This window comes from Trachemys scripta, chromosome 10 (assembly GCF_013100865.1).
Source record: "Trachemys scripta elegans isolate TJP31775 chromosome 10, CAS_Tse_1.0, whole genome shotgun sequence".
Taxonomy (NCBI): Eukaryota; Metazoa; Chordata; order Testudines; family Emydidae; genus Trachemys; species Trachemys scripta.
This window is the reverse complement of record NC_048307.1, coordinates 77,934,482-77,952,249: the sequence shown is the minus strand read 5'-3', so window position 1 is coordinate 77,952,249 and position 17,768 is coordinate 77,934,482. Positions and strand designations below refer to the sequence as shown.

At 45.0% G+C, this 17,768-nt stretch overlaps 1 protein-coding gene across 2 annotated transcripts in view; it reads left to right on the top strand.

The window, feature by feature from the left end:
* The window catches only part of CERS3 (ceramide synthase 3), a 43,963-nt gene that overhangs the window by 5,078 nt on the left and 21,117 nt on the right, over nucleotides 1–17,768 (top strand). For both annotated transcript variants that reach the window (XM_034784985.1, XM_034784984.1), the window contains exons 4-9: nucleotides 11,254–11,311; nucleotides 12,325–12,375; nucleotides 13,002–13,094; nucleotides 14,287–14,415; nucleotides 15,683–15,789; nucleotides 16,798–16,954. In XM_034784985.1, the coding sequence (XP_034640876.1) occupies nucleotides 11,254–11,311; nucleotides 12,325–12,375; nucleotides 13,002–13,094; nucleotides 14,287–14,415; nucleotides 15,683–15,789; nucleotides 16,798–16,954 (595 nt within the window). The remainder of the gene's footprint in view (nucleotides 1–11,253; nucleotides 11,312–12,324; nucleotides 12,376–13,001; nucleotides 13,095–14,286; nucleotides 14,416–15,682; nucleotides 15,790–16,797; nucleotides 16,955–17,768) is intronic.

Sequence of the window (17,768 nt, the reverse complement as noted above, 5' to 3'; positions counted from 1 at the left end):
GCTTGGGGGAACCAAAATAATCTATGCCTCTATTAGGCAGATTTATAGCTATATAACTGCATCCAAATCAGGGCTTTTACTGGCATAACTATTTTGGCAAAATGAATAATTATGCTGGCAAAACTTTACTAGTATAGATGAGTCTAAGTGATAGAGGAGTATAAATCCCATTGTCTTTCATTAGAACACGTGAGTGAGCTTTGCTTTGGGTCCTGGGATTTGTTCACATTACAAATTCACAACGAAACACAGTTTCTGAAATATTTAGCAAATAGTATGGACCATAACACACAAAAAGTCCTGCAAAGACTTACACATGAGCTGTCCCTCTGAAGTCAGTGGGACTGCTCACATGCATAAACACATACATAGACTCTAACCCTGCAACGATTTAAGAGCTAAATCCTGCAAGGTGCTGAACACTCGGGCCCTGATTCAGGAAAGCATTTAAGCACATGCTTAACTTTAAACACAGGAATAGGCCCATTGAAGTCAACAGAACTAGTCACGTACTTAAAGTTAAGCACTTGCTTCACAGGATTAGATATCTGCACCTTGCATGATCAGGCCTGCAATGGGCTGAAAACTGGGGGAGGGGGAAAATCTGCATGAACCCCTACAAACTGCATATGCTGGCTAACACGTTGATCCGCTCATTGGCTCCACCTGTGATGCTGGCTTTGAGCCAGGGCAGTGCAAGACAAGGTGGGGCTGCCTTTGTTCATATATGCTCTCCTAGCATATATTACAGCTCTCTCATCTTGTCTCAGGTGCTAATTTACATGAATTACGTGAGTTAGCAGAAGCCTATAGTCATCGTCTCTGTATCTGTCTATGGATTGGTTTTAGTGTAGGCAGCTTCCTTGTCAGGGTTCTATCTTGTCTTGTCTTCTTCAGCATGTCAAATCTGCTTGGTCATTCTGCAACTCTGTTTCTTAACAGTATTATGAAACACTGTTAATTAAGAAAATGTTTTCACCAGATTTTGTGTCTCGTGTCTATCTCTACTCCCACTCTTGACACCTGAAATCAAGCAACATTTTCATGTTGGCTGGAGCCACTCCTTGGCCAGCAAGAGTTGCTTTGGGATAAGTTGGGGGCTGAGTCAGATCAATCCCTGAAGAAAAGGAAATAAGTGTAATGTATTGCATTTCCATCATCTTAAAAAATAGGCCTGGAATGCCCCTGCCCAATCCTTCGCCCTTCCCAAATTCAAGACCATTACCTCCTACTCAGACTCCTTAGCTATTACACCAGTGCTGGGCTGGCTGGAATTTACAACATCTCTTTACTAGATTTGTAAGGAACAATATGGTTTCAGTTCACTTGTAAGCTTTGTTTGGAGATTTCAGTTCATGTTTTGTCCGGTTTGGATAAAAGCCAAGTACCACATGACTGCCACCCAAAACCAAAAATCGGGCTCAGCGAAATGCTAGCTAACCTGGCCCAAGGGTCAACCAAAATCAGGCAGTGAGACATCAATTTGCTCAGTTTGCTACAGCTCTGCTGTTTTCTACCTTTTCTGTTAAGAGACCAATAGAAGTTAGTTTGATTGCAAACTAAAACGAGTTGGTAAGTGGTGCCCTCAAGGCTCCATAGATTTTAGTAATAGTTAATGGCGCTCACCACCTTGCAGAAGGTGGTTCTTAGGAGAAATAGGATTGTGAAAGTGTAATAGTGCAGGCCACCCCAGAAATGGTGCCACAGCTGACCTCTACCTTGATTTCCCCTCACCTGGGGTACAAAGAAGTCTAATCAGACCTTCAGGTACTAAAGACTTCGCCCTTTGGAGGGTCTCATTTATTAACAGAAAAAGCCAGCACAAAGTATAAGTAAAACCTTCATCCCCAGTGTTTTAGCTGGGAGACAGAGTCAGTTTTATTTTTTGTCCCACCTGAGTCCATTGCTTGCCTCTATCCAGGTCCTTTACCAGCAGGGTTCTCTTGACTCGAGTTCCTTTCCTGGAGTTGGATCTCTTGCCACTACCTCAGAAGACTCTTTCCCCAGAGCCAGAGGTCTATGGAGACCTGCCAACCACAGCTCTTCTCAGGAACAGCCTGTGGTTCCTGACAGGTTGGCCTTCTGTTGTATCCACCACCCAAAGTATTAACAAACTTTAACAGAACTTTATTTACAGCGGAAGTCTCTTTTCCAAGCTGTAGTTGCACACCCTGTAACTCTCCCAGCCTCCTCAACTCCTCCCCCCTCCTTCCTGTTTCCTGCCTTTCAGACTCCCAACAGCCAGTGCTCCCAGTTCTAATAATACAAGCAGCATCTAAACACCACATTCCCTCGTCTCTTAAGAAACTTCCAAATTAAAATAAACATTGTTGTTCTAACCCCAGGAACAAATATGAAACAAGACACTATACTGTTGGCAGGAATATTACACTGAAAACACTGTAGATACTACATAACATACAGTCTTTAGTCCAGGCAGGTGGTTGTCTGAGTCTGACAGGCCATCTCTCAAGCCCCGGTTACAGTTCAATGTCTTGTTGTGTTGGTTCTACAGTGAAGTCATCCAACTCAGACTGGGTGTTGGCATAATCTCCTCTTGGTGCATAGGCAGGTGCAAGATAAGAAGCATTCCATACCCGCCCATCAGAAAGTCGATAGGTGTAAGGTCCCTTCTTCTCTGTGATTTTAAGAGGAGCTGTGAATTTATGGTCCCCTTTGCGTCAGATTCCAGGTTTTCATATTCTAAGGCCTTGTCTACACTACGAGAGTAGTTCGATTTTACTTAAATCGAATATTTGGAATCGATATTGCAAAGTCGAACGTGTGTGTCCACACTAAGGACAGTAATTCGACTTTGTGAGTCCACACTAACGGGGAAAGCGTCGACATTGGAAGCGGTGCACTGTGGGCAGCTATCCCACAGTTCCCGCAGTCCCCGCTGCCCATTGGAATTCTGGGTCGAGCCAGCAATGCCTTCTGGGTAAAAAAATGTGTCGAGGGTGCTTTTGGGTAACTGTCGTCATCCATCCATCACTCACTCCCGCCCTCCCTCCCTCCCTGAAAGCGCCGGCGGGAAATCATTTCGCGCACTTTTCAAGTCATTGACAGCGCGGACGCCACAGCACTGTGAGCATGGAGCCCGCTGCAACCATCGCTGCAGTTGTGGCCGCTCTCAACGCCTCGCAGCTTATCATACAGGTTGCCCTGAGGCAGATGCAGAAAAGTCAGGCGAGGAGGCTACGTCAACGCGGTGATGGCCTGAAGTCTGAGAGTAGCACAGACCTCTCAGAAAGCAGGGGACCCAGCGCCGAGGACATCACGGTGGCAATGGGTCATGTTGATGCCGTGGAACGGCGATTCTGGGCCCGGGAAACAAGCACTGAGTGGTGGGACCGCATAGTGCTGCAGGTCTGGGATGAATCACAGTGGCTGCGAAACTTCCGCATGCGGAAGGGAACTTTCCTTGAACTTTGTGAGTTGCTGTCCCCTGCCCTGAAGCGCAATGACACCCGGATGCGACCAGCCCTGACTGTCCAGAAGCGAGTGGCCATAGCCCTCTGGAAGCTTGCAACGCCTGACTGCTACCGGTCAGTCGCGAGCCAGTTTGGGGTGGGCAAATCTACCGTGGGGGTTGTTGTGATGCAAGTAGCCAAGGCAATCGTTGATGTACTGCTGCCAAAGGTAGTGACCCTGGGAAACTTGGAGGCGATCATAGATGGCTTCGCAGCGATGGGATTCCCAAACTGCGGTGGGGCCATAGATGGAACTCACATCCCTATCCTGGCACCGGACCACCAGGCCAGCCAGTACATTAACAGAAAGGGCTACTTTTCCATGGTGCTGCAAGCACTGGTGGACCACAGGGGACGTTTTACCAACATCTACGTGGGATGGCCGGGCAAGGTTCATGACGCTCGTGTTTTCAGGAACTCTGGTCTGTTTAGACGGCTGCAGCAAGGTATTTACTTCCCGGACCACAAAATAACTGTTGGGGATGTGGAGATGCCTATAGTCATCCTCGGGGACCCAGCCTACCCGCTAATGCCCTGGCTCATGAAGCCCTATACAGGTGCCCTGGACACTGAAAAAGAACTCTTCAACTACCGGCTGAGCAAGTGCAGAATGGTGGTGGAGTGTGCTTTTGGACGTCTCAAGGGGAGATGGAGAAGCTTGCTGACTCGCTGTGATCTCAGCGAAACCAATATCCCCATTGTTATAGCAGCTTGCTGTGTGCTCCACAATCTCTGTGAGAGCAAGGGGGAGACCTTTATGGCGGGGTGGGAGGTTGAGGAAATTAGCCTGGCTGCTGATTACTCACAGCCAGACAGCCGGGCGATTAGAAGAGACCAGCGGGAAGCGCTGTGCATCCGGGAGGCTTTGAAAGCAAAGTTCCTGAGTGAGCAGGGTAACCTGTGACTTTCTAATTTTGTGTACAGAGAAGCCTTCACCCCACTTCCAACACACGTTTCAAAATAAAAATAGTTCAACTTTGTTAAAGCACACCGTTTTCTTTAATACTGTTTTCGCGGGAATTTTTAAAAACTGGGACGCAGACTGTGGTGCGGAGCGGGTGTAGTGTAGTCGCGCGAATGCAGCTTCTAAACTCAAGGACTGACAGGCTCCGCTGCGGTGGGATGGTTCTTTCAACGGAGCCTGTCACCCCTCCTGATAGGGACTGTGTGTATGGGGGGTCTATGTGACTTTGTGGCAGGGGGGGGACGGTTACAGATCCCCTGCTGTGTGGCTCTGTGATCCTGCCTAAGGACCGCCGCTTAAGATCTCTAACTGTCCTCCCCTGCCACAAAGTCACAGAGCAACCCACCCCCCACCACATAACATGAAAACAACCTCCCAGACTAACCAGGGTAAGTAGTCACTGCATCACTGCACTATGTATGTGCCCTGCTGCTGTGCCTGCCCCCGACTATGTACCCTGCCAAAGGTGACTGTCCTGTCCAATTACCAACCCCCTTTCCCCCCCTCCTCCAAAAGAACATGATGGAAACAGTAGTTAACAGAAACATATTTTTTATTATCAACTACACATGGGACTGGGAAGTGAAACTTGGACGGGGGCTTGTGTCAGGCGGGAAGGAAAGTACTTGTCAAACTTTGGGGAATGAGAGCCTTCTGCTGCTCGAGCTCTCTGCAGGGGTGGAGTGAGAGTTAGCAGGGACTCTGCCGCCTCTCCTTCTGTGCACTTTGGGTGAAGGGAGTATGGGACTTGGTGGCGGGGGAGGGCGGTTAGAGATGGACTGCAGCGGGGCTCTGTCCTCCTGCCTCCGTTCCTGCAGAACATCCACAAGGCGCCGGAGCGTGTCCGTTTGCTCCCTCAGTAGTCCAAGCAGGGTTTGAGTCGCCTGCTGGTCTTCCTGACGCCACCTCTCCTCCCGATCCATGTTTGCTTGGTGCATTCGGGTCAAGTTTTCCCGCCACTGGGTCTGCTGTGCTGCCTGGGCTCGGGAGCAGGCTATAAGCTCTGAGAACATGTCCTCCCGTGTCCTCTTCTTCTTATGCCTAATCCTCCCTAGCCTCTGGGAGTGTGATGACAGGCAAGGTTGTGAGACAGTCGCAGATGTGGCTGTGGGAATGGGAAAAAGGGAGTGAATTCCTCAGAAAGATAAATGTACTTGTGAACAAAGAACATAGTCTTTCTCTGTGAACAGGACCATGCACAGCACCTATCACATGCGCACTCAGCACAAGGTCGAATTCTCGGCCTTCGCATTCAGTGTCTGGGGTTTTGCAGAGCACTTTCGAGAACCCTGTCAGGACAACGGAATTGCTCTTGCACGCAGACATGGTAAGCCGTAGATTCGTGGCAGCTTAAAACTTTAATATTAGCAATGGCCTCATTTCACATTGAAATCAATGTCGGTCCCTGCTGCCAGCAATCCGGCAAGCAGGAAGTCTGCTCCTGTCCCACACCCTCGCGGCTGTCCCCGGGAACGATCCCTTTCGGCTGACCCTCTCCCGCCTCCACCGCGTGGCTGCAAACCAGCGGTTACAGTTCTGTAAAGGAACGGTAAAGCAGTCCCAACACTAACATTCCCCTACCTCATTCAAAGCAGGTCGTCATGAGCGACATCACCCTCATGAGGATCTCTGAGAGCGACAGACAGAGAATGCTCCGGGAAAGCCTTCAAAGACCAGGGCCGTATGCCGCCATGCTGTGCCAAGCAATGATTCCGGAGTACTTGGTAGTCTCGTGGCGCGGCAACGTGTCCTACAACGGAGGACCCAATAAGGCCGCTCTCCCCAAGAACCTAATGCAGCGGATTTCAAATTACCTGCAGGAGAGCTTCCTTGAGATGTCCCCGGAGGATTTCTGCTCCATCCCCGGACATATAGACCGCATCTTACTGTAGCTGCAGTAGCAGGGACTAAACAGTAGAGCGGCTTGGGCAGGACAATCATGCAAAACCGGACATTGCTAGATTTTTTTCAAATAGTTGCACTGCCCATGACTGAACCGTTAAGTTAATCAAACTAATCATGAGAAACCCATTTTTTAAATTGTTAATAATCATGTTCTGTTACAAATAAATGTTTAGATGTTTACAACACTTACTGGATGATCCTTCACCAGATTCTGTGTCCGGGGTAACGGCTGGGGAGGGTTGGTAGGGGATCTCTGTAAGGGTGATGAAGAGATCCTGGCTGTCGGGGAAATCAGCGTTGTGAGCGCTGTCGACTGCCTCGTCCTCCTCATCTCCTTCCTCATCTTCCCCGTCCGCTAACATGTCCGAGGATCCGGCCGTGGACACTATCCCATCCTCAGAGTCCACAGTCAGTGGTGGGGTAGTGGTGGCGGCCGCACCGAGGATGGAATGCAGTGCCTCGTAGAAACGGGATGTCTGGGGATGGGATCCGGAGCGTCCGTTTGCCTCTTTGGTCTTCTGGTAGCCTTGCCTCAGCTCCTTGATTTTCACGCGGCACTGCGTTACATCCCGGCTGTATCCTCTCTCTGCCATGTCTTTAGAGATCTTCTCATAGATCTTTGCATTCCGTCTTTTGGATCGCAGCTCGGAAAGCACGGACTCATCGCCCCACACAGCGATGAGATCCAAGACTTCCCGATCAGTCCATGCTGGGGCCCTCTTTCTATTCTGAGATTGCACTGCCATCAGTGCTGGAGAGCTCTGCATCGTTGCCAGTGCTGCTGAGCTCGCCACGATGTCCAGACAGGAAATGAGATTCAAACTGGCCAGACAGGAAAAGGAATTCCAATTCAAATTTTCCCGGGGCTTTTCCTGTGTGGCAGTTCAGAACATCCGAGCTCTTACTGCTGTCCAGAGCGTCAACAGAGTGGTGCACTGTGGGATAGCTCCTGGAGCTATTAGCGTCGATTTCCATCCACACCTAGCCTAATTCGACATGGCCATGTCGAATTTAGCGCTACTCCCCTCGTCGGGGAGGAGTACAGAAGTCGAATTAAAGAGACCTCTATGTCGAACTAAATACCTTCGCGGTGTGGACGGGTGCAGGGTTAATTCGATGTAACGGCGCTAACTTCGACATAAACGTCTAGTGTAGACCAGGCCTAACAAAGGAACCACACTCAAACTTTGGTTCCTTAGCACCCCGCCATTTGTCTGTGAAAGCCTTAGACTTTCTGTTCAACTGTCTTTCTCTCAGCATTACTTAGTGTCCTTGAAGCAAATGCAACAGTCCTCTCTGTGTTGTCCTCATGAAGTTGTGTGAGGACAGCCCCAAGTCCATAATCAGAAGCATCAGTAGTTACAATTGTGGGCAATGCGGGACTTAATAATGCAAGTACTGAACTATGTACAATCAAGTCTTTCACCCTTTCGAAACTAACTTGTACATCCGTTGTCCACACTAAGGTTGCAATTCTCCGTAGTAATTCTCGTAACGGTTCAATGACAGAAGCATAATTGGGAATGAATTTTGCATACCAGGAGGTAAGACCCAAGAAGGAACATAAGGTTTGCAAATCTGTTGGAGGAGGAGCATTTGAAATTGCCAGGATATGATCTGTATCCGGTTTTAGTCCAGCCTGTGAAATTGTATGCCCCAGAAACGAGAGTTCAGTTTGTCTAAATTTGCATTTGGACCTATTGAGCTTGAGGCCTGCTTTGCTGATGCAGTTTAGTACAGACTGGAGGTTACTGTCATGCTCCTCAGTAGTATTTCCAAACACAATAATATCATCCAAATAGCACTGAACTCCATGTTGATTCTTCAGAATCAATGACATCATTTTTTGGAAGGCACTTTGGGCTGATGCGAGACCGTATGGAACACGTTTAAAACGAAATAGTCCCTGATGTGTAATAAATGCTGTGAGGTCTCTGCTATCTTCATGCAACATAACCTGGTGGTATGTGCTCTGCAAATCAAGAGTAGAAAACATCTTTGCTCCACGGAGTTCTGCAAATACTACTTCTACGTGAGGAAGAGGATGGCTGCCAATCACAATAGCTTTATTTGGCTCCCTTAAGTCCACACAAAGGCGAATGTCTCCACCCTTCTTCTGCATCACTACTATAGGGGAAACCCATTCCGAGGAGTTAATCTCTTCAATAATGTCCTTTTGAACAAGTTTTCTAAGTTCCTCTGAAACAGCTTCCCTGACTGAAAATGATAAGCGCCGTAATTTCTGTCGTACAGGCATCACATTATTCCGCATTTTAACTTTATGCAGAAACCCATAAGCACAGCCGAGTTTCTCCTCAACCTGGAGTTGGGTCCCAGCTGAAACCGGTGTGTGTACCGCAAGAGTGCTTTGCTCAGGAAGATCAATTCGTCCATTAACTACCCTGAGATTTAAAGCAGCTAATAAATCTCTGCCAAGGATAGCAGTGCCTTTGTGGACAATGCAACAGAGAGTCCTGTGGCACCTTTAAGACTAACAGATGTATTGGAGCATAAGCTTTCGTGGGTGAATGCCCACCCACGAAAGCTTATGCTCCAATACATCTGTTTGTCTTAAAGGTGCCACAGGACTCTCTGTTGCTTTTTATAGATCCAGACTAACACGGCTACCCCTCTGATACTTGATTTGTGGACAATGTAGAACTCTGCAGTTACACAGCGATCACCAAAAGTAACTATTGCTGGCAGGCAGCCATGTACTGGAATATGGTTTTTCAAATAGCATACCAAGTGAAGTTTGGGTTCAGTAAGAGGCACATCTTTAAAGTAATGCAAATAGATGGAATCAGGTTGTCTAGATCCTGCTGAGCCAGTGTCCAACATTAGCTGAACAGAGTGTGATTTGCCTGAGGGTATGGCAGAAACATTTACAGTGCACTTTCTCTGTTCTGGAATATGTGCAGTAGTGATTTTGTCTACACTCAGCACAGTAACGTCTGGTATTGTAACTGCATGCACCTGTTGATTGAACTGGCTACTGCGACATACTTTAGCAAAATGCCCAATCTTTTTGCAATGGTTGCACTGAGCTACTTTTGCTGGACATTCTGTGTAGCTTGCAAGATGTTGTGGGGCTCCACAGCGAAAGCATGCTTGTACTGTATTTTGCATTCGCTGGTTCAGTGGCTTTTCATTAGTTTTCCTTTTGCAGTTGTTTGTCTGCAGCGATAGTGAACTTTTCTGCAAAGGAGTCACAGTCTGGACTGGGCCTCCTGTATCTTTGCTCATTATTTTGGCTTCAGCTGTAGCTGACTCAATCTGAGTAGCAATGGGTATTGCTTTTTCTAGTGTAAGTTGTGGTTCTAGAAGTAGGCGTTCTCTTACATGAAGCATGGTTGTTTTCTCAGTGAGCTGGTCTCTAATCATCTCATCTGCCATATTCCCAAAGTCACATGTTGCAATCAGACTCCTCAGGGAAGCAATATACTGCATTATAGTCTCCCCTGGTTTCTGCTCACGCTGGTGAAATCTGTAGCGATTAGCTACTACATTCACTTTTGGCACAAAAATTATTTAATGCAGTGAGTGCAGTCTCATATTTATCATCTGCAAGGGGAAAAGTATATTTTACACTTATATTATACACTGCCCCTGTGCTCCAAGGCAGTGGATTAGCAGAGCACGCTTTCTTACTTCAGAAATCTCTGTAGCGCTGATTGCAAGCAGATAAGTCTCAAACATATGGATCCAGGCAGTAAAGCAATTGGAGGCTCACCTGGGCTTTGCAGAAAGGGTGCAAGTGGGTTCAGAGGCAGACGATCCATCCTCGTTGCCAAAATGTTGTATCCACCATGTAAGGTATTAACAAACTTTAACAGAACTTTATTTACAGCGGAAGTCTCTTTTCCAAGCTGTCGCTGCACACCCTGTAACTCTCCCAGCCTCCTCAACTCCTCCCCCATCCTTCCTGTTTCCTGTCCTTTCAGACTCCCAACAGCCAGTGCTCCCAGTTCTAATAATACAAGCAGCATCTAAACACCACACCTTCCGGTCACTGTTTCGAGATCCCTTTACTGGGACCAGGCCTTCCTGGTGGCCTGCTAACTGTAGCTCTCCCTTAGGGATCTTCTCTCTCTAGGAGCATACCTTGTAGGTCCTTTCCCCAGTGAGTTCCCCTGACCAGCTTCCTGTCTCTGGGAACAAACATTTCCTCTGTGGGAGACTTCTCTCTAGGAGCACCTCTCCATGAGAGTACCTACCATCCCTAACCCGAAATAACCTTTATACTAGGTCCAGATGTTCGTTTACTAACTAACCTTTAATTAGCTACCTGGGGCAGTCAGTTACCCCTTAGTTGGGTCTTCAGAAGGCAGCTCCAAGAAGACTGGGCCCTGATCCCCCTTAAAGGGACCAGTCGCCCCATGACAGGAAAAAGTTCTTATTCAAATGTGACTATCTGGCAGTAGGAGAGAGAGACTATGCAATGGTAAGCGTCGGGCAAACTTAACATAAGATGGTGCTACCAGCCTCGCCTATAACGTACATACCGGTAAATCAAATTGCCATTTGCTATGGATGTTCATTGTCTTTCACACTGGAAAAATATTGATACATTCTGTAAAGGCCATCAGAAGAGAGGGATTACTTTAGACAATCATAACAGAGAAATGTGCACATTCCTTAGCCCTATTGTGGTTATGTAAATCCCTACACCTCGTTGTTAATAACGATTAGCCAATCCAAAAGAGAAATATTTGCATAATGGCGATTGAGAGATAATCATATGGTGACTGGTAGATACAACCAGGGAGAGGATAAAGCTGTATATTTTGTGTCTCGGTAATTGTTCAGTCTCCAGCCACACGGATTGGCTGCCACAATTCCATTTCTGCATAATGTCTAGGCCGGAGCAATCAATGTTCTGATTTTCCTTTTTTTGTTTTTGTTTTGCAGCTGGCGATTTTCATTTTATCTCACATCATCCATTGCTGGATTTATATTTCTATATGATGTAAGTTAATTTGGAGGAGATTTTCAATTCTTATCACACTTGTAACAAAATAAGGGCATATTCCCAAGGCCTTTGCCGTCAGTGGATGATTTCCCATTGACTTCAATGGGCTTTGGATTCAGACCATAATGCTGTTTTATAAAGTATTATAATCTAAATTACAGCCTAGTCTTTTCACCCAGATTTTATTTACATTTAAACTTACTATTATTCTTTCTCGATAAAATGTAATTTTACATCTAACCAGCATTTTAAGGAAGAATTGCAAAAATTATTATTGTCAGGCAGTGTTGCGTTATTTAATAGACGTGTGGGTGATGGTTTTACAATGTATCTCGTGGATTTCATGTAACGAGGTCATATTTTCAAAATCAAAAACCAGGAGACTTTTGTTGTAACATTTTTTTAGAGTCACATTCAGACAAAAACTAAAAGGCCACTTTTTTTTTTAAATGTTCACCGTGGTTGCTATTGTCAATACTCAACATCAATATGTGTGTTCTTGTTGGAGCAGAGGATTTTTCCCTGTAAGCTAATGTTCTGAATGAGTTTCTCAGGACACACTGCACAGATGTCATTAACATTCATTTTGAGCGAAAGAACTGCTTTGATGGGTTAGGTGCCCATTTGGCTTTTTTCTTCACTCCAAGCACTGTTCATCTTGCTGAATGCTTGTTCCGCTGGAAAGACTGTGCCTGATAAAGACAGTACAAATTCTAATCGCTGTAGCAATGTATCTTGAACAAACGGTAGTTATAAAAGAAATCCAATGTCTTGAATGATAAAATGGTCAAATGAAACATTTCAGGTGCCCCAAAAATCTTCCGAGACATTTGGGACATCATCTGAAGAACTGGGACTGGCACGTGATTGCTTTAGAGTACAGTTGATAGAGAAAATGTAGTATGAGAATATAACTGGTAATCCTGCTTCAACCTAGAGTTACTTTTTAAATATTTCTGAGCTAAGATTGACTAACTGCTCATTCTTTGTATGGTTCTGTCTTTCCCCAGAAACCTTGGTTTTATGATATATGGCAAGTGTGGGTTGGCTATCCATTTCAGGTGAGCTCTTCAGAACTGTTGCATTGATCAACATGGTATTTTTGTTGTTTTCCCCAATGGAGGAAATGGCCCTTTCACAGTTTAGATAGATGCATAGACTTTTAATATAAATAAACTACTTCAGTTTCAGTTATCAGATGTGTGAATATGTTACAATTTTAATTTGTAAATAATAATGATGGACTTGATTTATTTTCACTGGTTTGCAAGTAAATGCAGGTGCACTCTGCATCCGAAGAAGTGGGCTGTAGCCCACGAAAGCTTATGCTCAAATAAATTTGTTAGTCTCTAAGGTGCCACAAGTCCTCCTGTTCTTTTTGCGGATACAGACTAGCACGGCTGCTACTCTGAAATCTGCATATGGAGCAGGTTGCTGATAGAGAAGGCATACTAGAATCTGGAAGCGGAGCAGCTGAAGTAACTGGGAGTTTTGCCTGAATAAAGGCTGAAAGAGTTGGCCCTCAGAATGTTTTGCTCCTTAATAAAGCTCAGAACATTATTTCAGTTTTCAAACTCAGATGAAGTAGAAGAGCAAAAGCCGTGTAAATAAGTCCATGGTATTTTGTACTCTCTGTTGCAATGCGTTGAAATGACTAGAGAAAAAATTGATATTTTCTTCCTTACAGCCCTTGCTATCATCCCAATATTGGTACTACATGGTCGAGATTAGTTTTTATTGGTCTCTGTTGTTTACCCTTGGTACTGACATCAAAAGGAAGGCAAGTATTTACAGTTATTTGCAAGCAAAGTCTTTTGATTCTCTTATGAATAATACTCTTCTGTTAAGAAAACACTGTGGCAGGTGCTGAAATAATCAGTGCTTGAACCTTCAAGTCAGTAGCTATTTGCTGAATATGATATGGCCAGGATGTCCCCAGCCATCCCTTTCCCCTATAACGAGTGGTGGGGGAAGGGGTGAGTGATATCTCACCCCAAAATAATCGGTCTGTGTAATCAGAAGTAAACCTCACCTCTGTAATATTCTCTGTGTCTGGGTAGGAGGCAGGGAGAAGGGGCCAGGAGTATCTCTCTCACCCCTGTAATAATTGTGTGTGTACTAAGAGGTATTCCTCGCCCCTGCAATAAACCAACATCACGATTATACCAAATCCAACAAATGGGGTGCGGGGTGGTGGGCGGGGGACTAAAAGCTTGGTCCTTCCACTCCCAAACCACAGGCTTCTACCACCTAAGCTGAAGAAGAATTCCCATACCTGGTAACAGTAGCAGGTCATCTAGCCTCGCCATGGGGTCAGCCACTAGAGCAGGGTTTCTCAACCCATGAGTCGGGACCCAAAATTGGGTTGCCAGAATGTTTCAGAGTCACACAGCAGCTCCTGTACCACGGGGCTGGCTGGGCTCGCCTCCCTGCTCCAGACATTGCAGCCTCTGGGGTCCCAAATACCAATCAGGTTTAGCCCAGCCATCATGAGGATGGGAGTCCAGGTATGCCAAATTTGAATGATTGGCACTGTAACCCCATGAGCCAGGTCATAACTCCACTCACACAAATTTGCTCCAGTCAGGACAGCGGGGCCAAACCTGAGCGATGTTGCAACTCCAGAGGTTGCGATGTCCAGATTGGAGCTGCAGGAGATGCCACTGTGGGGTGAGCGCCAGGCAGGACCCAACCCCTCCAGTGGGCAGGATCTGTCCGAAACCACTTCAGGGCCTCCACCCCAGGCTATAAACATTTACAAATGGGTCCTGAGCCCAAAAAGGTTGAGAATCGCTGACGAGAGGACAGCATCACTCTAGAACTTGTACACACAAAGCCAGTACGTTGCTCGCTCTCTCTGCTTCCATTGCAGCCTCTCGTTTGGGTGCCCGCTGTGCTGCTTCAATTGGTAAATGTCTGTTTTGGAAAGCAATGGTGTTTGCTTTAAGTTTTGTTTTTTATTTTATTCGTAGGACTTTATGGCCCACGTCGTTCATCATTTGGCAGCCATTGTTTTGATGGCCTGTTCTTGGTGTGGCAATTATGTTCGTATTGGGACCTTAGTGATGATTGTACATGATACTGCAGACTTTTGGCTTGAGGTAAACCTCACAGTTAATTTTTATTGCTCAGGTTTTGTTCAGTGGCAGGTTTTTCCCCCTTTTTTCCTCCTTCCGTCCCCATTACAAAATGTTTTTATAGATTTGTAAGGCCAAGGGGACCATTAGATTACCTAGTCTGACCTCTTGTCATTGAAGAACTTTGGGCAGTTGAAAACAGACAGGAAGAGAAGTCCTGTAGTATGAAATTGGGGGTAGAATTTCAGCTGTGCACCTGGATTGTTCTTCTTTTGCACTTAAAATGAGACAAAATAGGCCAACCTGTGGGCGGTTTGTAGCGATAGGCAAATCTTAAGAGGTTTGGTCTGGATGAGCATCTGAGACTCGCTTCACTTCTTAGGCATTTACATCTGTGGCCTGACTCTTAACGCTCTCTGAGTGTGGCACTCCTGTTGAGTTCCACGAGATGAAACTTGCCCCTTTGCAGCGGGGCCAGCACAAAGCGGTGCTTACGTCAGTGGAGTTACTCTAGATTTACACCACTGTTACTGAGAGCAGAGTATGGCCCATGAACCTTTGTCCCCACTTGGAAACAGCCCTGAATCAGTAATTTGGGGCCAGTAATTGGGGTAGCGGCACTGGTGGTGACCCTCTAAGCGTAGACAAGGGTGTGCTGTGGCTTCACGAAAGAGACAATTCTCATTTAACTCAATCAGTGAAAACCTCATTGTGACAGACGCAGGCTTGGCCAATACACAGGGGATTGAACCAGGGACTTCCAGAGCTAAAAGCATGAGCTTCTAGAGTTTGAATTAAAGAGCCAAGCTGGAACAGACTCCTATCCTCTGTAGATCAGGCACTGAGGGAGACACATCAACATGCCCTTATCTACGTGTAAGGGGTCAGCTCTGGTGCAGCTATGGTGATTGTTAGCCACTGATGGCTGAATTGGGGCTACTCCTGAGTGTGTAGCAGGGCGTAAGTCTCCCCTCCCTGACTGCAGCCCCTTTAAATCTGTTGTAAACCTGGGGAATGGAAGGTCTTGCAACTAACTTAATGTTCTAATCAGAGAGTTGTTGGAAGGCCCTTCACATAGAGTCCTTTCCTTTGAGATGAAAGGAGCAATATCAACATGGAATATGTTTTGTTGTTATTTTATCAAGTAACGTTAAAATGGTTGCTATTTTTGCCAAAATGGATGGGAATTCTCTTTAATCTAAATCCTTAATTATAAGAACTTAAAGAGGAGCTATTTCTGAGGCTAATAAATGTCTCTGAACATGTTTGGTTGGTTTTTATTCAATTTCAGTCAGCCAAAATGTTTAATTACGCTCGTTGGGAAAAAACCTGCAATGTTCTCTTCGTCATCTTCTCTGTCGTGTTCTTCATCACGCGGATTATCCTTTTCCCTTTTTGGTAAGTAACATTTGATTCAGTCACAACTCCTGTTTCATTTTCTTTTCAGAAGGAGGTTGGTTAAGGTTTGGAGGAAAAGGAAAAGGAACTGGCTGTGTTATGGCTTCAGGAGAAGATCTATTATAATTATTTTTCAGAGGTCAGATTAGCAACCATTAAATGACAAATACAATGGGGATAGTACCTAATCTTGGCTCATTAAAATTCTTAAAATGTGCAGCGTAGTTTGAGTTTACTACAATGGATTTTATGTAGCATTTTTCAGGGACACAAGCTGGTTATATTAATAATATGCCTGCATGTTGATTGCCCAACCCTTTCTTAATTCTCTGTCACTTTCTGTATTTCCCAAATGCCCCTATCTTTTGTCTTCCTGGTTTTTGATGGTGGTTTGTTGTTTTTTTCTTTGTTTGTTTTTGTTTTTTTAATTAACTGCACAAGTGGGCTTCAGTCATTTTGCTTTATGGAGTCTTATGTCATCACTCTTAAGTTTGGAAACAGTAAATGAAGCAACTGAAGAGTATAAAACAAAAACAAACAACCTAGCTATGAAATTGAAGATGAGGCTCAAGAAAAAATAAACACATGAATTAATTAACAAAGAGCCAAATCCTAAATTCCTTCAGCATTTCACTGGAATAAGGATTTCAGGATTGGGCCTAGAGACTGGAGGGAATTAGCATTGAAAATGATGGAGAAAATCTTTTGAGTAGCAGTGTATGTATCCTACATACACTTTCCTGTTTGGAGATAATGGAATTTTTTAACTATATTTAAACCATTTTCATGCAACTCTCAAAATGCTTGGCTTCAGAAGACTATTTTAATAGCATACTGTACATTCCAGTAGAGCTAAGATTTGTTATTGAATGTTTAGTCTTTGCAGTTTTAAATATTTTGAGTATATAGCAAGGCGATGAAGCTAATCAATTTAAAATAAAAAAATCTAAATATCTCAGGCATGCACCAGGGGTTCCTTGTTTTGTAACAATTGCCTTTATTTTTCAGGATTTTACCTGGCACATTATATCTGCCTTCATATTACTCCTCAACAATCGTCATAGCATATTTCATCTTCAATGGGCAGCTTCTAATTCTGCAAGGCCTCCATCTCTACTGGGGCTACTTTGTTCTCAAAATTTTGAATAAATTCCTGTTCCTAAAGGTAAGTAACTCAAGCTTCTGCCGAAAGATGTGGAAAATCTCAAACACTGAATTGTAACTTTGACAGAGTTACACAAAGATTCTTACTTTTCCCTTCGCCCGTTAGGACCAGATTTTCAATGAGGGAAAGATTTTCAAAAGTTGCGCAGCATCCAGCAGCTCCCATTGCCACACCCATGGCCGGATTTTTATATGACCTCAGTTCCTCATGCCTTGAGCCCTTTTGGAAATCTGGCCCCTTATTTGATGCTTCCAAGGGAGCTGAGCCTTCTTGAAAATCTGAGCCCAAAGCAGAGCTTTTTGGCAAATGTGGCACCCAGTGTAAGAAATTATTACTTGGCTTATGAAAATGAGCAGGTCAATCTTCTAAAGAATGAGAGGAAAGGAATCAAATCGTTCAATGCCATATCAAGGTAAATAAGACAACTTGCAACCAAAGTTCTACATGAGTGTCTAACTCTGAGCTCCAGTGCCTGCATCTTCTATCCTTACCCATTATAATCTTGGATATTAGAAAAAAAAATAGGGTGACCAGATAGCAAGTGTAAAAAATCAGGACAGGGGATGAGGGTAATAGGTGCCCATATAAGAAAAAGCCCCCAAAATCGGGACTTTCCCTATAAAATAGGGACATCTGGTCACCCTAAAAAAAACCAGAAACTGTCTTATATCATGAGACAGTAAAACCTTATCTTTGCAACACCCAAGAGACCAACAAGACTAATTTGCCTGGTGGAAATATGCTTGACTAAAAGTTGAACACACATCTACTGTAAATTGAATGGCTAAACTGGTTGATTTAAGACACAATATGA